This window comes from Saccopteryx bilineata, chromosome 3 (genome assembly GCF_036850765.1).
Source record: "Saccopteryx bilineata isolate mSacBil1 chromosome 3, mSacBil1_pri_phased_curated, whole genome shotgun sequence".
Taxonomy (NCBI): Eukaryota; Metazoa; Chordata; class Mammalia; order Chiroptera; family Emballonuridae; genus Saccopteryx; species Saccopteryx bilineata.
The window spans coordinates 165,101,403-165,125,943 of NC_089492.1; the positions used below are offsets into that span (position 1 = coordinate 165,101,403).

Here is a 24,541-nt window from a genome sequence, read left to right on the forward strand (position 1 = left end):
GAGATATGAAATGGCTGGCCCAGCACATGTAGGCAGCGGCTGAGGTTCTGGAGGGATCTCTCAGCTGCAGGGGGCTCATCCTGAGAAGGATGGGATCTAAACCCAAGTAGGGCAAAGCAGGGCACCCCGGCCCAGAGCTTAAGAGCTGGGAAGAGTTAGCTATATAACGAACATCTGGCTATGAAAAGCAGAGCAGTTTGCCAGAGCTGTCTGGCAAAAAGAGATGGGAGTCTGCTATAGACATAGGTGCCTGCTTAATTGGCCCATGCACAAAATTTCATTTGCAACCACTCACTCTGAGCTCTGGCAAAGGGAAGGTGGAGCAGTATAGAGCTGTGTGAGAAGAGTCTGGGGCTTGTTGCTCTGGGGAGAGAGCTGAAGGGAAAGCCTGTGGGATCTCTGTGCTGAGTTATTCTCCCATATAGCAGACACCATCTTTCCTGAGTGGAGCACTCCCTGCCATGAGGGATCAGTCTGGGAGAAAGCAAAAGCTCCACCCTGTGGAGCTTAACAGCTACTGAGGAGTGGAGCCAAAGGCTCTGTCAGTGACTGAGCCTAAAGGTAGCTGGAAGGTGGAGGCAGATCTTGGGGTGCCTGGGAGTTTTGCTGACCTGCCCCGGGCCCAGTGCTGGTAAAAAAAAAAAAAAAAAAAAAAAAAAAAAGAGATGACGTCAGAGTAATGGCGGAGTAGGAAGCGATACCGATAAATCTCCCCCAAAACTCAACAAGATCTTCAACCAGAAACAGAAAAACCTATACTTGGAGCCTCCAGATGCTTCACAATACACCCGAAGGTATGGTCGAGTGAAAAATTGGCTAAATATATAACGAAATCCTGAAGGAAATAGGGAGTAAGAAATGCTCCGCCTTCCTCACTAACCTAAACAGGGCGGCTTTCTCTGGTAACTGTGAATATAGAAACTGAGGCGGGCAAAGGGGGTGAATACATCCAGGCCGCGCACAAAAGGCCGAACCAGGCTGTGGCACGAAGATCCTAGCGGAGGAAAAACTGTTCCTGTGGCAAGCCGGGCAATACAAGCTAACACTCGCGCCAAACCCAAAGAAAGAAAGACAAGCGGGGCAGCCATTTTACCCGTTCTCCTGGTTGGTGCGCAGTTAGTGGGCGAGAGATCTCTTCCTAAGCCCCAGAAGTGGGTGTCCGTGTTGCCCCACAGAGAGGCAGGGTCAGAGGCCTTTCTGTGGGCCGAAAGCAGAATCTCTGGGCAGCCCCAGCGCCCTGGGAAAGCCGCGCACGGGAGGGAGCGAGAACTAATTCCAACGGTGGAAATTTTCCGTGCTGGTGAGGGTTTCACTCAGGGAAATGTGGCCGGCCTCATATCCTGGTGTGCACGTGCAGATAGGTAGTGAGCGATTCCTCCGAGTGCCTCGGCAGGGCGCGCCCGTGTTATCGCACAGAGGGGCAGAGTCAGGGGCCTTTGTGTGGGCAAAAGCAGAATCTCGGGCCGCCCCAGCGCCTTGCAAGAACCGCGCACGGGGACGGAGCGAGAGCGAATTCCAGCGCTGCAAATTTCCATGCGGTTGGGGGTTTCACTCAGAGCGTGAGACTACTGGCCGGATATCCTGGTCTGCGCGCGCAGATAGTGAATGAGAGTTTCCTCCAAGCACCCCGGAAGTGGGTGCCTGCCTGTGTTACCGGACAGAGTGGCAGAGCCAGAGGTCTTTGAGTGGGCGGAAAGCCCGCCTGATTATGCTAGCAGCTCTGACTGACTGAGCCTTACCCAGAGCCCTGTGCTGAGTGGAAATAGAGTGGGGAGTTGCCAGCTCTTTGAACCTCTTACTATCCAGGCAGAGGCAGCAACAACCCAATAGCTGGATTATCAGGCTACTAATTGAGGAAGGAAAGACTAGGAGAAAGGCTCCAGGAACACGGACTCTCTCACTGTCGGAGCCTATGAAAGCTAATGAGCCTTGACTCCCAACGAGACTAAAGCAAAATACATGATATTGCCATAGAGACTTATCAACTGCAAACCTCTACCTGAGCGTGCCAAAGGGGCAGAACCTGGGGTACAGAGTCACCGACCAGGAAGAGGGAGAGAAAAGAAAAAACAAGAAGATAACCTCTCAAAATCAAGAATAATCTGCAGACTTTATAACCTATCCCATTTTATTATATTTGTTCGTTTGTTTCTCTTATCTTCATTCTTGATACTTTTTTTCCTCCTCCAATTTGGCCGATTAACTCTCTGCCGGTCTTACTCTCTCCTCTCCTTGAACTACCCTACACATAAGTGTTACATCTCCCATTATCTTTTTTCTCCTCTTCCTTTCTCTCTATGAGGGTTGCACTCCAAAACCCTTAACTCTCTCTCTCTCCTTTCTTTTTTCTTCTTTTACTGGTTCCCTCTTTTTTTCTCTCTCTCTCTTTCTTTTCTCCCTCTATATTAGTTTCTTCCTTTCTCCTTTACATCTCCTCTCATTCAAACCTCAATAACAAACAAATGATCTTATCTGGGACTCAAACTTATGTTTGTGGCATTTTGGGGGTTTTTTACTTCACCTTTTTAACTAACTAGCAGTGATCCCATCCCTGGCTCTCCATTTTATCTAGTTCTTGTTCCACTAAATACAATAGTATTTTTTTAATTTGTCCCCCCATTTTTCTGTTCTCTTATTCCTCTCATCATAACTCTTAGACAACACCAACACCTAAAAGCAAATCATTTTATTCTTGACTCAAATTTTTTCCTTATTTGCTTTTTGTGGGTCCATACCGCCCCACTTTTTTTTTCCTTTTTTTTTCTTTTATTTTTTTTACCCATTTATTACTTTTCCCCAATTCAGGACCTCCATCACAGGCATTGTTTGTTATAATTCACAGTTCACCACAAGATTTTCTCAAGAAAAAGGGGAGAGGAGAGGAAAAAAGGAGGGGGGGAATAATTTCCTTTTTTTAAAAATTATTATTTTATTTTTCTTTATTTCATTATTAATTTTTTTTTAAAAAAAAACTTTTTTATTTTTTATTTTTTTTAACTTTTTATTCTTTATTAAATCTCATTAATACTATCAACAAAACCACCCTCAGATGCCATTGAGGAAGAGAAAATCGAATATCATGGATACAAAAGAAAGAGAGGTAACACAGCTAGATGAGGAAAAATCTATGGAGAAAAAATTTAATATATTGGAAACCTTGGAGCTAAATGACAGAGAATTCAAGATAGAAATCCTAAAAATCCTCCGAGATATACAAGAAAACACAGAAAGGCAATTTAGGGAGCTCAGAAAACAACTCAATGAACACAAAGAATATATGTCCAAAGAAATTGAAACTATAAAAACAAATCAAACAGAGATGAAAAACTCAATTCACGAGCTGAAAAACGAAGTAACAAGCTTAGCTAATAGAACAGGTCAGATAGAAGAGAGAATTAGTGAAATAGAAGACAAGCAACTTGAGGCACAACAGAGAGAAGAAGAAAGAGACTCAAAAATTAAAAAAAATGAGATAGCCCTACAAGAATTATCTGACTCCATCAAAAAGAATAACATAAGAATAATAGGTATATCAGAGGGAGAAGAGAGAGAAAATGGAATGGAGAACATACTCAAACAAATAATAGATGAGAACTTCCCAAGCCTGTGGAAAGAACTAAAGCCTCAAATTCAAGAAGCAAACAGAACACCGAGTTTTCTTAACCCCAACAAACCTACTCCAAGGCATATCATAATGAAATTGACACAAACCAACAGCAAAGAAAAAATTCTCAAGGCAGCCAGGGAAAAGAAGAATACAACATATAAAGGAAGGCCCATTAGGTTATCATCAGATTTCTCAGCAGAAACTCTACAAGCTAGAAGAGAGTGGACCCCAATATTTAAAGTCCTGAAAGAGAGAAACTTTCAGCCACGAATACTATACCCATCAAAGCTATCCTTCAAATATGAAGGAGAAATAAAAACATTCACAGATACAGAAAAGATGAGGGAATTTATCATCAGAAAACCCCCACTCCAGGAATTACTAAAGGGGGTTCTCCAATCAGATACAAAGAACAAAAAAAAAACAGAGCCACAAGTAAAAGCTCCAAGAAGAACACAATAAAACCAAATTTAAACTGTGACAACAACAAAAAGAAAGAGGGGGAGAAGATGGAGATTAACAGTAGCAAAAGACGATGGAGTGCAAAAGTACTCACGAAATAGTTTGCTACAATGAACAGGGTAGGGACCCTTTTCATTACTCAAAGGTAACCACCATTGAAAAAACCACCACAGAAGCACATGAGATAAAAAAGATAGCAACAGAGGAAAGATGTATGGAATACAACCAAATAAAAACAAAAGATAGAAAAACGAAAGAGAAGGATCAAACAAGACACAAAACTAACAGAAAGCAAGATATAAAATGGCAATAGGGAACTCACAAGTATCAATAATTACACTAAATGTAAACGGATTAAACTCACCAATAAAAAGGCACAGAGTAGCAGAATGGATTAAAAAAGAAAATCCAACTGTATGCTGCCTACAGGAAACTCATCTAAGTAACAAGGATAAAAACAAATTCAAAGTGAAAGATTGGAAAATACTCCAAGCAAATAACATCCAAAAAAAAGCAGGTGTAGCAATACTCATATCGAATAATGCTGACTACAAGACAGGAAAAGTACTCAGAGATAAAAATGGCCATTTCATAATGGCTAAGGGGACACTGAATCAAGAAGACATAACAATTCTTAATATATATGCACCAAACCAAGGAGCACCAAAATATATAAGACAGCTACTTATTGACCTTAAAACAAAAACTGACAAAAATACAATCATACTTGGAGACCTCAATACACCGCTGACGGCTCTAGATCGGTCATCCAAACAGAGAATCAACAAAGACATAGTGGCCTTAAACAAAACACTAGAGCACCTGGATATGATAGACATCTACAGGACATTTCATCCCAAAGTGACTGAGTATACATTTTTCTCCAGTGTACATGGATCATTCTCAAGAATTGACCATATGTTGGGCCACAAAAACAACATCAGCAAATTCAGAAAAATTGAAGTTGTACCAAGCATATTTTCTGATCATAAAGCCTTGAAACTAGAATTCAACTGCAAAAAAGAGGAAAAAAATCCCACAAAAATGTGGAAACTAAACAACATACTTTTAAAAAATGAATGGGTCAAAGAAGAAATAAGTGCAGAGATCAAAAGATTTATACAGACTAATGAAAATGACAATACGACATATCAGAATCTATGGGATGCAGCAAAAGCAGTGATAAGAGGGAAGTTCATATCACTTCAGGCCTATATGAACAAACAAGAGAGAGCCCAAGTGAACCACTTAACTTCCCACCTTAAGGAACTAGAAAAAGAAGAACAAAGACAACCCAAAAGCAGCCAAAGAAAGGAGATAATAAAAATCAGAGCAGAAATAAATGAATTAGAGAACAGAAAAACTATAGAAAAAATGAATAGAACAAGGAGCTGGTTCTTTGAAAAGATCAATAAAATTGACAAACCCTTGGCAAGACTTACCAAGGAAAAAAGAGAAAGAACTCATATAAACAAAATCCAAAATGAAAGAGGAGAAATCACCACGGACACCGTAGATATACAAAGAATTATTGTAGAATACTATGAAAAACTTTATGCCACTAAATTCAACAACCTAGAAGAAATGGATAAATTCCTAGAACAATACAACCTTCCTAGACTGAGTCAAGAAGAAGCAGAAAGCCTAAACAGACCTATCAGTAGAGAAGAAATAGAAAAAACCATTAAAAACCTCCCCAAAAATAAAAGTCCAGGCCCTGACGGCTATACCAGCGAATTTTATCAAACATTCAAAGAAGACTTGGTTCCTATTCTACTCAAAGTCTTCCAAAAAATTGAAGAAGAAGCAATACTTCCAAACACATTTTATGAGGCCAACATAACCCTCATACCAAAACCAGGCAAGGATGGCACAAAAAAAGAAAACTACAGACCAATATCTCTAATGAATACAGATGCTAAAATACTAAACAAAATACTAGCAAATCGAATACAACAACATATTAAAAAAATAATACATCAGCAGCAGCAGCAGGGGCGCCCGCACGCCCAGCAGCCCGCCGGGGAAGGGACACCAGGCGAGGACCAGGACAGGGAACAACAAGCGGCTCTTCCCCGCCACACCTCACCAAGCACACCCCTCAAACCCACAGGCCGAGAGAGCGAGCGACGCTTCCCCCCAACGCACGGCCGGGAGGGGTCGGGGTCGCGGTCGCAGAGCACACAGCCGCCAGGCCGCGAGAGGGTCGGGGGTGGGAGCCCACTGCGGCTGGGGAGCACGCAGGGCGGCGGAACGACATGCCCCGCCTTCCCCCACACCACAACCACCCCTCCAAAGTGCCGCCGCCGCACCAGAGGGGGCCGAGCGCAGCTCCGCGGGGTGGGGAAAAAAAAAATAAATAATACATCATGATCAAGTGGGACTCATCCCAGAATCTCAAGGATGGTTCAACATACGTAAAACGGTTAACATAATACACCATATCAACAAAACAAAGAACAAAAACCACATGATCTTATCAATAGATGCAGAAAAGGCTTTCAATAAAATACAACACAATTTTATGTTTAAGACTCTCAACAAAATGGGTATAGAAGGAAAATATCTCAACATGATAAAGGCCATATATGATAAACCATCAGCTAACATCATATTAAATGGCACTAAACTGAAGGCTTTCCCCCTTAAATCAGGAACAAGACAGGGTTGTCCACTCTCTCCACTCTTATTTAATGTGGTACTAGAGGTTCTCGCCACAGCAATCAGACAAGACAAAGAAATAAAAGGCATCCATATCGGAAAAGAAGAAGTAAAGGTATCACTTTTTGCAGATGATATGATCCTATACATCGAAAACCCCAAAGAATCTACAAAAAGACTACTAGAAACAATAAGCCAATACAGTAAGGTCGCAGGATACAAAATTAAGATACAGAAGTCAATAGCCTTTCTATATGCCAACAATGAAACAACTGAGAAGGAACTCAAAAGAATAATCCCCTTCACGATTGCAACAAAAAAAAATAAAATACTTAGGAATAAACATAACAAAGAATGTAAAGGACTTATATAATGAAAACTATAAACCATTGTTAAAGGAAATTGAAAAAGATATAATGAGATGGAAGAATATACCTTGTTCTTGGCTAGGAAGAATAAATATAATCAAGATGGCTATATTACCCAAAGCAATATACAAATTCAATGCAATTCCCATCAAACTTCCAATGACGTTTTTTAAAGAAATAGAGCAAAAAATCATCAGATTTATATGGAACTATAAAAAACCCCGAATAGCCAAAGCAATCCTAAAGAAAAAGAATGAAGCTGGGGGCATTACAATACCTGACTTCAAACTCTATTATAGGGCCACGACAATCAAAACAGCATGGTATTGGCAGAAAAATAGACACTCAGACCAATGGAACAGAATAGAAAGTCCAGAAATAAAACCACATATATATAGTCAAATAATTTTTGATAAAGGGGCCAACAACACACAATGGAGAAAAGAAAGCCTCTTCAATAAATGGTGCTGGGAAAACTGGAAAGCCACATGCAAAAGAATGAAACTGGACTACAGTTTGTCCCCCTGTACTAAAATTAACTCAAAATGGATCAAAGATCTAAACATAAGACCTGAAACAATTAAGTACATAGAAGAAGACATAGGTACTCAACTCATGGACCTGGGTTTTAAAGAGCATTTTATGAATTTGACTCCAATGGCAAGAGAAGTGAAGGCAAAAATTAATGAATGGGACTACATCAGACTAAGAAGTTTTTGCTCAGCAAGAGAAACTGATAACAAAATAAACAGAAAGCCAACTAAATGGGAAATGATATTTTCAAACAACAGCTCAGATAAGGGCCTAATATCCAAAATATACAAAGAACTCATAAAACTCAACAACAAACAAACAAACAATCCCATAAAAAAATGGGAAGAGGACATGAACAGATATTTCTCCCAGAAAGAAATACAAATGGCCAACAGATATATGAAAAGATGCTCATCTTCTTTAGCTATTAGAGAAATGCAAATCAAAACAGCAATGAGATACCACCTCACACCTGTTCGATTAGCTATTATTAGCAAGACAGGTAATAGCAAATGTTGGAGAGGCTGTGGAGAAAAAGGAACCCTCATACACTGTTGGTGGGAATATAAAGTAGTACAACCATTATGGAAGAAAGTATGGTGGTTCCTCCAAAAACTGAAAATAGAACTACCTTATGACCCAGCAATCCCTCTACTGGGTATATACCCCAAAAACTCAGAAACATTGATACGTAAAGACACATGCAGCCCCATGTTTATTGCAGCATTGTTCACAGTGGCCAGGACATGGAAACAACCAAAAAGCCCGTCAATAGATGACTGGATAAAGAAGATGTGGCACATATACACTATGGAATACTACTCAGCCATAAGAAATGATGACATCGGAACATTTACAGCAAAATGGTGGGATCTAGATAACATGATACGAAGCGAAATAAGTAATCAGAAAAAACCAGGAACTGCATTATTCCATACGTAGGTGGGACATAAAAGTGAAACTAAGAGACATTGATAAGAGTGTGGTGGTTACGGGGGGGAGGGGGGAATGGGAGAGGGAAAGGGGGAGGGGGAGGGGCACAAAGAAAACAAGATAGAAGGTGACAGAGGACAATCTGACTTTGGGTGACGGGTATGCATCATAATTGAACGACAAGATACCCTGGTCTTGTTATCTTTGAATATATGTATCCTGATTTATTGATGTCACCCCATTAAAAAAATAAAATTATTTAAAAAAAAAAAAAAAAAAGAGCCTAGGCACACAGCTTGGTCTTTGCTGCATGCACCCAGGTCCAGCAAAGGCAGCCACAAATGATGGATTGCTTGTAGCTCCAAACAGGTTGTCATGGGCCAGTCACCAGCAGCATTCTACATTGACCTGCACCAGAGAACCTCTTAAAAGGCCCAGAACAAATACATCCAGTGGCCAGCTTCAGATAACATCAGACAGGATCTAATAAACTTCACAGGCAACATGTACAAAGGGAGATCTCAGCAAGCACCAGACCCTGCTGAGGTGAATTCCGCTCCAGGTAGTCAGCACCTGCACAGCAGCTCGCATGCCTTCATAGGGGTTGAGCCTCACAGTCAGCTAGCCTGAGGGCTGATCCCACACACAAACAGGCCAGTAGCCGTCAAGACTCAATTACAGCAGGACAGCCCACATTACCCACACCAGGTACATTCCTGGAGCATCCAGCTCAGGTGGTAAAGAGGACTACACCATGGACTTCACAGGAAACCTGCTATAGAAGGCGATCCTACAAAAAGTAGGAGTCACAGCAGATCTACCTAATATATAGAAACAGACACAAAGAGGAGCCAAAATGAGGAGCAAAGAAAAGGCTCCAAATCAAAGAACAGGAGAAATCTTTAGAAAAAGAGCTAAATGAAATGGAGTCAAGCAATTTATCACATATAGAGTTCAAAGTAATGGTGATAAGGATGCTCAACAGCATGTAAAAGGACATAGAAACCATAAAAACGGACAAGTCAGAAATGAAAAATACAATATCTGAAATAAAAAATACACTGGAAGAAATAAACAGAAGGTTGGATGAAGCACAGGATCAAATGAGTGATTTGGAAGACAAGGTAAGAAAAAACACCCAATCAGAAAGCAACAAAAAGAAAAAATAATTTTAAAACAAGGACAGTTTAGGAGATACACCTCCCCCTACTGAAGCTGAGAAAGCACCCCCCCCCTCCCCTGAGCAGCTGGCAGTACTCCTTCAGATTCTCAGAGGTCACACCCACCACGTTCCTGGATACAGTTTCAAATAAGCCCCCTGCTGCGATCAGTAAACAAGCCTGCCACTGAGTTAAGTAAACTGAAAAGAAAACAAATAAATCAAGACTTCAAAGCGGCTTTACTAGGTAAGGAGACCACAATTGGAACAAGCCGGCAAGCCACACACAGAAACAATGGGAGATAGAGAAACATAAGTCATATGCTTCAACAAGACAAATCCTCAGAAAAAGATCTGAGGATGAAACGGTAATAATCAAATTACCGGATGCAGAGTATAAAATAATGATTGTTAGGATGCTTAAGGATCTCAAAGCTACAATGAACGAACTTCATGAACACCTCAATAAAGAAACTGTAAGCATCAAGAAGGACACAGAAATCATAAAGAAGAACCAGACAGAAATGACAAACACAAATATCAGAAATGAAGACTACACTAGAAGGAATTAAAAGCAGGCTGGATGAAGCAGAGGATCAAATCAGCAACTTAGAGGACAAGATAACTGAACACATGGAAGCAGAACAGCAAAAAAATTAAAAGAGGATCAAAAAGTCTGAGGAAACTCTAAGAGAGCTCTGTGACAACATGAAGAGAAACAATATCCACATAATAGGGGTTCCTGAAGGAGAAGAGAAAGAACAAGGAATAGAGATCCTGTTTGAAGAAATTATAGCTGAAAATTTCCCTAAATTGATTCAGGAGAGTACTCAGGTTTAAGAAGCAGAGAGAACCCCATTAAAAAAAACCCAAAGAGACCCACACCAAGACACATTATAGTCAAAATACCAAAGCTAAGAGATAAAGAAAAAATACTAAAAGCTGTAAGAGAAAAACAGTCAATCACCTACAAAGGAACCCCAATAAGGATGACATCAGACTTTTCAACAGAAACACTTGAGGCCAAAAGGGAATGACAAGAAATATTCAAAGTAATGAAGAACAAGAACCTACAATCAAGACTTCTTTATCCAGCAAGACTATCATTTAAAATGAGGACAGTTTAAAGGGCCTTTTGGGACAACATGAAGTGTTAACAACATCCACATCATAGGGGTACCAGAATAAGGAAGAAAGCAAGAGATTGAGAACCTATTTGAAGAAATAATGATTGAAAATTTCCCTAACCTGGTGAAGGAAAAAGACACACAGGTCCAGGAAACACAGAGTCCCAAAGAAGATGAACTCAAAGAGGCCCACACCAAGACATATCATAATCAAAATAACAAAGATTAATGACAAAGAAAAAATCTTAAAAGCAGCAAGAGAAAAAAAAGAACATACAATGGGGGTAAAGATAGTCTACTCAATGAATGACGTCGGGAATATTGAACAGATAAGTACAAAAAAGTAAAACTAGACCACCTTCTTACACCATACACAAGAATAAACTCAAAATAGATTAAAGACTTAAATGTAAGACTCAAAACCATAGACAGTAAAATTTTGCACATATCTTGTAGCAATATTTTTTCTGATATATCTCCTCAGCAAGGGAAACAAAAGAGAAAATAAACAAATGGGACTACCTACACCAAATTAAAGTCTTTGCAGAGCAAAGGAAAAAACCAACAACATGGAAAGGCAGCCCACTGAATGGGAGAACATGATTCACGAATACAGCTGAATCCAAAATTTATAAAGAACTTATAAAACTCAACCAAAAAGCAAACAATCCAATTTAAAAATGGGCAAAAAACCTGAATAAACACTTCTCCAACAGGCATATGAAAACATGCTCAATGTCACTAATCATCAGAGAAATGCAAATTAAAGCCACGATGAGATTACCTTATACCTGTCAGAATGGCTATCATCAATAAATTAACAAACCACAAGTATTGGTGAAGATGTGGAGAAAAGGGAACCCTCTGCACTGTTGGTGGGAATGCAAATTGGTGCAACCACTGTGGAAAGCAGCACAGAGTTTCCTCTAAAAAGTAATAAAATAAAATAAAAATGGAACTGCTTTAAGACTCAGCAATTCCACTTCTGGGAATTTATCCAAAGAAACCTGAGACATTAATTTGAAAGAATATATGCACCCTATGTTGATTGCAGAGTTATCTGCAATAGCCAAGATTTGGAAGCAGCCCAAATGCCCAACAGTAGGTGAGTGGATAAAAAGCTAAGGTATGTGGCCCTGGCCGATTGGCTCAGTGGTAGAGCGTCGGCCCGGCATTTGGAAGGCCTGGGTTCAATTACCAGCCAGGGCACACAGGAGAAGTGCCCATCTGCTTCTCTACCCTTTCCCCTCTCCTTTCTATCTCTCTCTTCCACTCCCTCAGCCAAGGATCCATTGGAGCAAAGTTGGCCTGAGTGCTGAGGATGGCTCCATGGCCTCCACCTCAGGCACTAGAATGGCTCTGGTTGCAATGGAACAATGCCCCAAATGGGCAGGGTGGAACCCAGTCAGGCACATGCAGGAGTCTGTCTCTCTGTCTCCCTGCTTCTCACTTCAGAAAAATACACACACACACACACACACACACACACACACACACACACACAAAGCTATGATACGTTTACACACTGGAATACTTCTTGGCTGTAAAAATAAAAAGAAGGAAATCCTACCCTCTTTGACAACACGATTGATCTGGAGAGCATTATGCTAAGTGAAATAAGCCAGTCAGAGAAAAGTACCATATGATTTCACTCATATGTGGAATCTAATGAACAAAATGAACAAATAAGCAAAATAGAGACAGCTCCTTAGAGGGCAAGCTGACAGCTGTTGGGGGTGGTGCTAAATGGGGGCAGGGGTGGAGGCATTGAACAAGAGAAAAAACTCATGTACACAGACAACTGTTTGGCAGGGGGAAATGGAGGAGGATATGGGGGGGATAAGTGGTAATGGACAGAGACTTGACATGGGGAGGTGAATACATAATACAGTTTACAGATGATGTGTTGTAGAATTGTGCACCTGATATCTGAATAATTTTGTTAACCAATGTAACCCCAATACATCAATAAAAAGGAAAAAAATTAGTTGCAAAAATAAATCCCTCAGGAATGTTATTTACATTATATTTTGGCACTGTTATTCTTTTAATGATCGTCTTCCAGTTTTACTCTAATAATGATTAATGTTAACAGTTCGTGGTCAGTACAATCTGTTCCTCATCTTGTTTTGGCAGAGAAAGTACAGCTTCTCCATCTCCTGCTTCCAATTACACAGTCTGTTTGATTTCTGTATTGGCCATCTGGTGATGTCCATGTATACAGTTGTCTGAAGCATGTGTTTGTAATGAACAAGTTGTTGACTCTACAGAAATTCATGGACCAATCTCCTTCATTTCTGACCTGTAGTCCAAATTTTCTAATGGCATTTGATTCTGCTATATTCCTACTTCTACCATCCAGTCTCCTATAATTATTATCCTGGCTTGTTCTGGTGTGTGATCAATTTTTTCTTGGATACTGGTGTAAAAGCTTTCAGCCTCTGCAGTTGGAGCATAGACTTGAATGATGGTTATGTAAACAGGTTTTTCTAGAAGTCTGACTGACCCATGCTACACCTTGCCTCAATATTAAAGCCATTCCATTTCCTTGTTGTATGTGTCATTTCCAGAATAAAACACTTTGCAGTTGCGTGACTGGAAATGTCCCAAGCCAGGCAATTTTAGCTCACCAAGCAATGTAATGTTAAGATGGTCCCTTTCTTACTCTACAATTTCCAGTTTACCTTGGTCCATGCTTGTGTTCCATGTTCTGACTGTTCATACCATGCAAGTAGTGCCCTTTCCTTTCACCTTGGCACACAGCAGCCAATAGACCTCCTTCGGCTCTGGTCTAGCTGCATCCCTGAAAGTATAGCTGCAATGACCTGGGTAAGGAATAGTCAGGGCCTTGTATTCTTTGTATTCTCAGCAAAAGTGAGCAAGGACATTCAAGCACTATGGTTGACTGCTTTCCTAACCCTTCACATCAGCAGTGGCAACACCTCCTTCCTGCAGCAACAGATGAATCCACTTTGCAGTTTTTCCAACACCTGCAGAACCAGCTTCATCACCCTCAACCCTCACTCCAGGGACAGTAGCAGGTGCACCACCTGCAGCGCACAGTCATGACAGGTCTGTTTCAGCTCTGCATAGCTCTTCCTCTTAAGGTTTCTAAGATTTAGTAATGAAACCTTTCCCCTTAGTCCCTCAGTTCTGGTTGCTTCCTGTAGGAGCCATTTCCATGACACTTTACTCATTTTTTTAATTAAAATATAGTTCATGTACAATATTGTATTTGTTTTATGTATATTCTATATTTTATATAGATTGTATATTTTATTACCTTACAATGAGTTGTCTAATTACCATCTGTCACCATAAAGTTATTACAATTATTACTGACTACACTTCCTATGATGTACATATTATTATTCCCATAATGTATTTATTTCATAACTGGAAATTTGTGCCATTCCCTCCCCCTCCCCTAGCCCCTCTCCTTCCCCCCACCCCGCACTCCCCTGACAATCATCAGCTTGTTCTCTGTATCTATGAGTCTGTTTCTGTTTTGTTTGTTTTTAATCCACATATAAGTGAAATCATATAGTATTTGTTTTTCTCTGACTTATTTCACTTTAAATACCCTTTAGGTATTGTTTTTAATCTAGCACTTATCAAGTTAACTTTATGCCTAGTTATTAAAACTTTATATTAAATTCTGTTCAAATAACTGGCATAGTTTCTAGCTCCTAATGGACCTGAATGATAAATAAATAAGCCATATTTTTTATTATTGTCTATTATTAAATGTATGCTTATTTTAAAAACCAAAAAAATAAAAAGTATCAATACAAAAGGAAAAGTTTTAAATCTTGCATGGTTCCTGCATATTTTGATAAATTTATATCCTCTTTTTTTCTGTATATACTTATAATTTTTAAGTAGCTGGATTTTTATTCTATCTTTTCCTGCTACTAACATAACACAAGTACCTTTCCAATTTTTAAAAAATTGTCTACTTTACTGTATCCATTTCCTCTCCTCCTATTTACTCCTCGACCTATCCCAACATGGCTTCTGCCCCATCATTTCACTGAAATGAATCTTGCAAAGAATTAGCCACACATCTGAGTAAAAAGCATTTTCAGTCATTACTGGGCAGTTCTTCCCTTGTGTTCAGTAGTCCTAAAATACCCCTGCCTCCTCCACTGACTTATCCTCCTCATATCTAACCTTTAATGTTGTATTTCTCTTCCTAGCCCTTACATTGCACATGTGAGCGATTTCATGTAATTTTTTTCAATTATCAGCTACATAGCAATTGACTCCCAAATTTATAAATCGAGTCAAGACTTCTACAAAAAGCACCAAATCTACTACTGTCTACTACCTATTTCCACTTAAATACAGCAAAATCCCTCAAACTCAAAATACTTAAAATGAACGATGATCTTCCTTCCCAATCCAGTATTCTTAAAGTATTCTATATATAACTCTCAGATCATCAGTCTAGTTTAAAAACCAGAAATCTGGAGACAAGCCAAATCCTCCTTCTGCCTCATTTTCCCTCCAAAATATCACTAATCCTTTTGAATTTACCTCCGAAATCCCTAGAAGTCATTTATATCTCTCATCTCTACAACCCATCTTAGTTCAAGATGCCTTTATGTATTATCCAAAATACTGCAATGACTAACTGATTAGATGAATGGAACACACACACACACACACACACACACACACACACACACAGCAAACATACTTTTCTAGTTAAAATATAACAAACTTATGTTCATAGTTCTATAGCATTCTATAGTAAGAGATATAGTAATTATTCAATCATTTCCCCCTAGGTCTTTTCAAATATTGACTACTATAAACACAATGAAATCTCCTTCCTAAGTATATCTCATGTATCTACATTTTTACTTTTAGGGAGTATATTCCTAGAAGTGAATTACTGTGTCAAAGAGAATTTTAAATTTTAAATGTTTACCTGACACTTTCAAATAATTTTCCAGAAGCTGTATCTTTTGTATTCTTTCCAACAGCTTATCATACATTTGTTAAAATTCAAACTATACATTTAATTACATTTCATACATTGAAAGTGGGTGCATTTTATTGCATGTAAATTAACCTCAAAGGAGTTGAAGTTCTTTACTAGATGGAAAGTAGAAGGATGAGAGTTTATTTCTGTCAGAAAATTATGGAATAGCTCTACAAAAATACAAAGAAATAAAAACAATGTGGTCTAAATACAAAGTCTCATGTATGCAGAATTTGAGGCTGTCCTCTCTGCTCCCTCAATCCTGGGTTTCACACCTAAATTTCAAACTCCTATGGTAGGAGACTCCAAACACTGTCTTCTGATTTGTCCAACCAGTAATTATAACCATAATCAGCAACTATGAATTGGTATTAGTTCTGTGACTTTAAACATGTATACATGTATGATTGTGTACAAACTTGTATATGAACTCACACATTTAGGAGAAAAATGTTGAAAAGTGTATTTTAAAATGTTATCCGGGTCAGCAAAGCAGAGTGAAATGTTTTGTCTAATTACCAACACTTCCATAGAAAATAAAGATGACAAATTTTCAATGAAAATTTCAGCAATTTTTTGAGCAAAATCAGGTTTTCCAAAAATAAATTGAGAATTTGTGCAGTAGGAGATTAATGACCAATATTTAAAGCAGGGAAAATAAATACTCTACATTTTTTTTAATTCACAACTTTTATTAAAGGACTTTAGGTAAAAAAAAGGATATCTCATTTGTCTAAGAAAATATCCCTGAACTTATTCAGAAATGATCTTATCCTATAAGCAATATAGTACCATTTGGGTTTTGGTAAAGAAAGAGTTTGGTGGTGGTGTTTCTTTTATTTTGTTTTTATTATCTGTGAAATATGTGTTAAACTCTACATAATCATTTCTCTACTCCACCTGACAGATTTCAGATACAGTTATCCACATAAATTACATTATTATCTTACTCAGGAAAAGATGCCACTTCGATAACTATTAAAAAATGAGAAGAGACAATCCTGTAAAAGAAATGCCATATATTTGAGGCTAGCAGCAAGTAAACATAATAAATCATCAAGATTTTTAAAACTGTGAATATTTAATAAAAATAGCCTTGTTCTAAGAAAAGAAAATGATAAAGTTTCACATTTATGATATGAATAAATCAACGGTAGAGGAACACTTTGTTAGGATGACATTTAACCCTCAAGTAGTTAATGAACAGAAGAACACATGTAAAATGTTCCAGAAGAGAGGCACTTTGCCATAGTTATAGGTAATTTTCTGGCTTATGTGAGATGTATAAGTCTATCCAGTATTAGAATGCATCATATTTAAATTATTTTTCTATGTTTTAACTTCTTTTTAGCCAACCTGAGGGACTCACTATTGGTTTCCTGGGACATAGAGCTTTCGATGTAAAATGATCAAAGAGAAAAGTAAAATAGTCGGTAATAGTCTATTGTATGAGAAAGTCACAAAAGTAAAACACATTCTCTTTATTTTTTAGTAGACTATATCCTAAGAAGTTAATATATGATGGCTATTTAAAAATAAATAAAAGGGTTCCCCACCCATTAGAAATAGACTATTCACCACACAGAAAAAAGTCAGAAGAGGAGGAAAAATACAGTAGAATCTACTGAGTCAGGTATTACTTTAGGCACTGTCATGAAACTTAACCTCACAGCTTTCAAGTGAACTCTCACATTTTCACAGATGAAGGAACTGAAGGTAAGTGCCTTGCCAGATATCATTAACAAAGGGAGGCAGAGTAGTAACTCAAACCTCTAATGTCAAAGCATATGTACTTTCCTCCATCTCAAAATGTTTCTTCTTAAAATTTGGGACATAAAAATGGCAAAAAGAAATGCTGGTAAGATTATAAAGTTTTTCATTATTTTAGTGTTTTCCTATGACAGCAGCAACCAAACTGTCAACATTCTGTTTCAACCTTCAGATACGGAGCCCAATGCGAAATTGCCAAAGCTGACACTTCTCTTTCACAAGCTGTTCATAATGAATTCTGAATCATATGCCTTTGATAGGGAAATTAATCAAGTATGCCAATTGCACACAGAATATTTAGTATTTCTTCTACATAATCAGATAAGCATAAAAGTAAGAAGAAAAATGCTCTCCTTTCTCATGGACATGTGAGGGGAAAACTCTGAAATTGAAGGCATCAAATAGTTCCATTTTCTTCCTCCCTTGTTTCATATTTCACAAGCTCCTGAGGTCCAGGGTCAGAGCACAGAAGGTATGACTGAAGTGGGCACAACTTCCTGGAGGGGGTGGGACCAACATGAGGAAAGTAAGGCCGACCAAGCAAAGGAGTCCATGTGAAGATGATACACCCAACCAGGCAGCAGCCTGGTGAGGTCAGGAAGTGGTTTCATCCAGCAAGGCTAAGCCAACAGGTAAATACATAAGGAATGTTAGAAGGCAGGTTTCTCACTATTAGAGAAGTAGAAATATGAAAAGGCAGAAAGCTAGAATGAATCTTACTGTGTTAGCTGAAATTAGAGCTATTGGCATGAACTCATGGCTTCCACTATGTATATATATTATCCATATATCTATATATCTAGATCTAGATATGTAGATATATGGATAATATATATAGATAGATAATATAGATATATATAGGTAATTATAGTTATATATAGATAATTATATAGATAATATATATAAAGACAAAAAAGAGTATGGATATAAAGGAGAGGAAGCATGGAGTAACGGCAGTCCATGGCTTGGGGAGAGGCAAAGTACATATAGAAAGAGACACTCTCTCGGCCCTGGCCGGTTGGCTCAGCAGTAGAGCGTCGGCCTGGCGTGCGGGGGACCCGGGTTCGATTCCCAGCCAGGGCACATAGGAGAAGCGCCCATTTGCTTCTCCACCCCCCCCTCCTTCCTCTCTGTCTCTCTCTTCCCCTCCCGCAGCCAAGGCTCCATTGGAGCAAAGATGGCCCGGGTGCTGGGGATGGCTCCTTGGCCTCTGCCCCAGGCGCTAGAGTGGCTCTGGTCGCGGCAGAGAGACCCCCCGAGGGGCAGAGCATCGCCCCCTGGTGGGCAGAGCATCGCCCCTGGTGGGCGTGCCCGGTGGATCCCAGGTCGGGCGCATGCAGAAGTCTGTCTGACTGTCTCTCCCCATTTCCAGCTTCAGAAAAATACAAAAAAAAAAAAAAAGAAAGAAAAGAAAGAGACACTCTGAGGCGCAGGCATTCCTGAGCAAGAACATTAAGAAAAACTGGTCTGCAAACCAGGCCCACTCTAATTACAAAATAATGATAGAAGAATTTAAACCTAGTGTTATACTACAGGTAATCTGAGCAATAAAAAACCTACACCTGGTTCAACTCCCGACTCAACTGACAGCTAACAATACAGGCACACAAATCCAGGCAGAAATATTATTAGCCTCAGTCTTTATTGCCCCATACACAGTATTTGGCATTCAATCAAAAATTATAAAATACCCAAGAAAGGAAGAAAAAAAACAGTCTACTCTCTAGAGAAAAAGTAAGTAACAAAACAGACTCTGAGATTGAAACAGAATGTAAAATGACTGATTACTATCTTAAAAGATCTAGCTAGTGGATAAGGTGGAAAATATGCATAATATGCATAAAGACAACGAGAATTGAAACTGTAAATGTCAAATGAAATACTACAATAATAATAAAAAGTCAAAGTAAGAAAGATGCCAAATGTCTTCAACAGGCTTAAAAGTAGAATGAATAGAGCTGAGAAAAAAAGTCAGTGAACTCAGAGGTAGATTTATAAAAATTACCCAAACTGAGACACAAGGAATAAAAAAGTTGTGAATAGGAGAAAAAGGAATATCAAATGCAAGAGCCATGAGACAATTTCAAACAGACTAATGTATGTGTAAGTGGAATTCCAGGAGGAGGAGAGAAAGGAAACAGAAGAAAATAATTTAAAAGATAATGATTAAAAATTTTTCAAAAGAAAAATATGAAAATATATCTAAGAAGCTCATAGAACCTAAAAGATAAATAAATCCAACTCGTCCCTCCAAAAAAAAAAAAAAAAGAAAAGAAAAGAAAAACCACTCAGATTCTTCATAAAACAAAATATGAACAGATCATCTTAAAGGCAGCCAAAAGAGGAATGGGGTGGGTAGGAACATTTTACATACAGAGAGACAAAGAATTACAGAGACTTCTCATCATCAACTATAAGATAATGTAGTGACATTTTTAAACTGTTGAAAGAAAAAAAAAACCTAAATTTAACACACAGGAAAAAAATTCATATAGACTTTCAAACTAAAAGAAACTGAGAGAATTTACAGCCACTTAAAGGAAGCACTTCACAGCTTCTTTTTTGGCATATCCTAATTGCTAGTATCACTACTCCTATGTTTTGAGACCACTATTAGTAAGATAAGGGTTACTTATACAAACACTTGTGATATACTGTGATAATCAAGCTGATAGACAGCAAAGTGACTAATGGGCAGGCAGTAGGGGGTAGGGTGACTATAAAGAGAAAAGGAATTTTCTGGGAAGAATTCTTCTCTATCTAGATTATGATGGTGGTTACTAGACTATATTCACTGCCAAAACTCACAGGAGTATACACAAAAATGGGTAAATTTTACTCAATGTAATAATATCTCAATAAATCTGACCTTAAAAATACTATCACTTAATTTACAATAATTTTACTCAAATAAGCTAAGTCAGAATTTCTCAAAGTATAAAAGCACCATTTCCAAAACCATCTTTAACAAGAAGCCTCCATAAAAAAACATTAAAATAATGGTCTCCGCACTAAACCACCTGAATCACAGTCCTGCAAGGAGGTTTTAGAACCTTAATTTTTAAAAAGCACCCTATGTGATTCTGGTACACACTGAAGTTTGAACACCTGTTTGCTGGCCAGAGTACAACTGAGTTCTGTGAAAATTGTATTAAATGTGAACTGAAGTATTCTGGCTATAGCCAAATGGGTTGAAGGTATTAACAAGGTTACATAATAAAGTTTGACAGTACATACCAGCATCTTTAGAAGTAAATACTAGAAGAATATATTACTTCTAAAAAAATTATACTACAGAAATATCTCACTCTTTGCACACATACAAGCACACAACATAGATGAAATATTTAAATATAAGCATATAAAATCATTAAAATCCAGAAGAAAGATGGGAATTTTTGTTGTATAATATACAGACATGGGGATGACTTTCTAATAAACAAAATCTATGTCATAAAGGTTAAAAAAATTCTAAAAATCATGAATTTAAGGTTAACCAACAAACATAAAAACTAAAAACAACATAGAAATCCATCTTTACAACACATACAACAAAAGATGAATTTTCTTAAATTTACAAAGAGCTCTTGCAATTATTTAGACCAACAAACCAATTAAATATTTAGGGGAAGTAGTGTCTCAGCAAACGGAACAGAAAAAACTTAAAACCTCCTTCTCTTAGTCTCTCTTTCTCCTCCTATTCAGCCTCATTCTTTTTTTTTTTTTTTCTTTTTTTTCTTTTTGCATTTTTCTGAAGCTGGAAATGGGGAGAGACAGTCAGACAGACTCCCGCATGCGCCCGACCGGGATCCACCCGGCACACCCACCAGGGGGCAATGCTCTGCCCCTCTGGGGCATAGCTCTGCCGCAACCAGAGCCACTCCAGCGCCTGGGGCAGAGGCCAAGGAGCCATCCCCAGCGCCCGGGCCATCTTTGCTCCAAATGGAGCCTTGGCTGCGGGAGGGGAAGAGAGAGACAGAGAGGAAGGGGGGGGAGTGGAGAAGCAAATGAGAGCTTCTCCTATGTGCCCTGGCCGGGAATCGAACCCGGGTCCCCCGCATGCCAGGCCGACGCTCCACTGCTGAGCCAACTGGCCATTCAGCCCTATTCTTTACCCCATCTGTGTTGAAAAGGAAATTTTCCATGCCCACTTCCCCAACACAGTAGGTCTCAAGTGTGTCCCTATTAACACCAAGACTGCTAGAAAGGAGAATTCAGTTATTTTGTTTTTTTAACTTATAGCAAAAAAAAACAAAAAAAAAAAAACTGAATTCAATTTCAGACAGACAGTTTTAATAATTAATTTTTGATCTTAAGAGGATCCATATTCAATATTCCTGATTCATTCTTTAATTATGGTCTTATTAATTTCCCCCCTTTGTTTTGACCATGTAATTAATTGTAGTGGCAACAGCTTGGAGAAGGATGGCTCTTGCAGAGGAGACCTGCTATATATAAAGCTAAGATCTGTGATGAATTTATGTTTTATTGAGATTCTCAAAATGAAAAGCTATTTCCATAGAACAGTCCCACCTGCAGCCTCCAGTTCTTCCAGCAAACCTTAACATTAGTTCAATATTCAACAATTAAGAAAACAATATGCTGTGCTAGAGGAATCTTTCACTTTATTAAATTCCATTCACAATTCCTTCCCCAACACAAACAATGTGTTACTTGATCTTGCTCACCTCCTCTCCTGAAAGGTAATACGCTGCTAATAGGCCTCCAATAAATCGAATGTTGACTTCAAACACAGACACCTCTGAATTCTGTGAAAACATATTGAAAATAGTCACATATACTTAAGTCTTTAGAGTTTTCCATACTTCATATATTCCTTGCAAACATCCTGTGGAGAAGGTTTTTCCACTTTCTACATCTCCATTTTCTATGCAACTGCAATCTCCCCTCCCATTTGCTAATGTTACTGCTGCTCCTCCATTACTGTCCTTGCTGCTTCCTAACTGACAAAACAATAGGCCATTTTCATGTCCTTTACATATTATCCTGAAATTATCAAAATATTTGATACTAACCCAAAAAAAGAAAAGCAGCAGTGACAGAGAATATGACCCAAGAATTCACAGGATATACACAACCAACCAATATAAAGATAACATTTATGATTAATTTATTAATAAAAATTAAAAGGAAATACATATTACCTTGAAGTCTTTCCAACATTCATAGACAGAACACATCATTTGATAACACAAGTATATTTCTCCAATATAGAATTTTCACAATACAATGTAACTTCTAATAACATAACTGTCATCACACCCCATCCTCAAAAGCACGGTGCTTTATATTATTCCATATATTCCCAATATATAACGTACTGTAACAGACATTCACAAATATAGACAGCAGGGAAAGAGGGAGGGAGGGTCTCTATCACCTTAATAATCTTCTAGCCAGTTTCCCTGATTTCATCCTTACCCTTCTGATTACACTCTATCTATACAGCATCCTATAGCTGAGTGACCTTAAATCTGTTTAGGCTATGAGTCTGCGCAAATCCTTACAATGACTTCTGGCTATACTCAGCGTAAAATGACTGATAAGACTCAACATAATCAGATTACTCACAACCTCTCTGATGTCACTTCCTACCAATATTTCTTGGACTCACTTTTTTATTATCAAATGGCTCTACTTGCTGTTCCAGAATTGACAACACAATGTAAAATAGTAAAATAATCCCTCATCACTAATGCCCCTTATCCTGCATTATTCCCCTGATTAACAGTTATCATCTGATTACTATATAATTAGGTATTTGTAAAACTCATACCTTCCCTCACAAGAGAAGTTCTAGAAGGAGAGCAGGGAGAGAATGGGAGACAGGCATTATTCAAACGAGTAGGAACTGAGAATCTTCCAAAATTGATAAAAACATAAATCCTCAGGCTGATAACACCCTGAGTCCTTCAAAGGGTAATAGACACATGATAATGGAATTACACTACAACAAAGCAAAACATAAAATATTAAAATAAGGAGAAAACAGACATTATTTTGAAAAATTAGACAGTTTTCAACAGCATAACAGAAACTAAACAACAATGGAACTGTATCTATAAAAGGTTAAGAGAAAATAATGATCAATCTCTAATTCTATATCCAGCTATAATATCTATTAGAAAGAAGCCTTATAGCCCTATGATTTCCCTGGGATCTCCTCTTAAAAATATCATCATAACAGAGTCCTTCAAAACTACCTGCTGTAAAATAGCAGTCCCAGGGACTACTTATTCCAATCCTACTTACTCTATTGTTCTCCATAGCACTTATTACCAACTGATAGACTACTTATAACTTAGAATATTTGTTTACTGTGTGAAAATGTTATAAATGAAGCAATTTCAGAATGGAATCAGAGCTGTCGTTCCAGAGGAGCTACCTGGCTATCTTACTCCTCTAACTTTCGGTATATTTGAACTGGGCAACAATACCTCTGAACTGGGCAACACTAATGACGGTATATTGCAAGCAGTTGTTTGTAAAGCTAACAGGAAGCAGAAATCCTGACAAGGACTGAAAATTAAGGACTCTCTTTAGAATTAGCACTACCAACTGGGTAGATAGCGAATAACTCGGCTCATTAGTACCAACAGAAATTCCTTCCTTTCAATCACATTTTTTTTCCTTTTTCATAAAAAGCTCTTGCCTTCCCTCCTAATTGGAACATAACTTGGGGTTCTGCTGAATTTATATTCTTATATTTCAATTCTTTTTGATCCCAAATAAATTCTTGTTGCCTCTCACTTTCGCTTTTCCTTTTTAGATTAACAACTGTTTTTCTCCCAAAAACTGGAGTATAACCTAAAGAAAGAGATATGACTGTTTTGTTCATTACTTTTTTCACAAAATCTAAGTATCTTTTACAGAGGAAGCATTCAATATATTTATTTATTCATTACTTTA

General features: G+C 38.2%; 1 protein-coding gene across 1 annotated transcript in view; it reads right to left on the reverse strand.

The window, feature by feature from the left end:
* The window catches only part of MAN1A2 (mannosidase alpha class 1A member 2), a 155,886-nt gene that overhangs the window by 68,298 nt on the left and 63,047 nt on the right, over positions 1-24,541 (reverse strand). Inside the window, exon 5 of the mRNA XM_066268165.1 lies at positions 22,300-22,380. Within this exon, the coding sequence (XP_066124262.1) occupies positions 22,300-22,380 (81 nt within the window). The remainder of the gene's footprint in view (positions 1-22,299; positions 22,381-24,541) is intronic.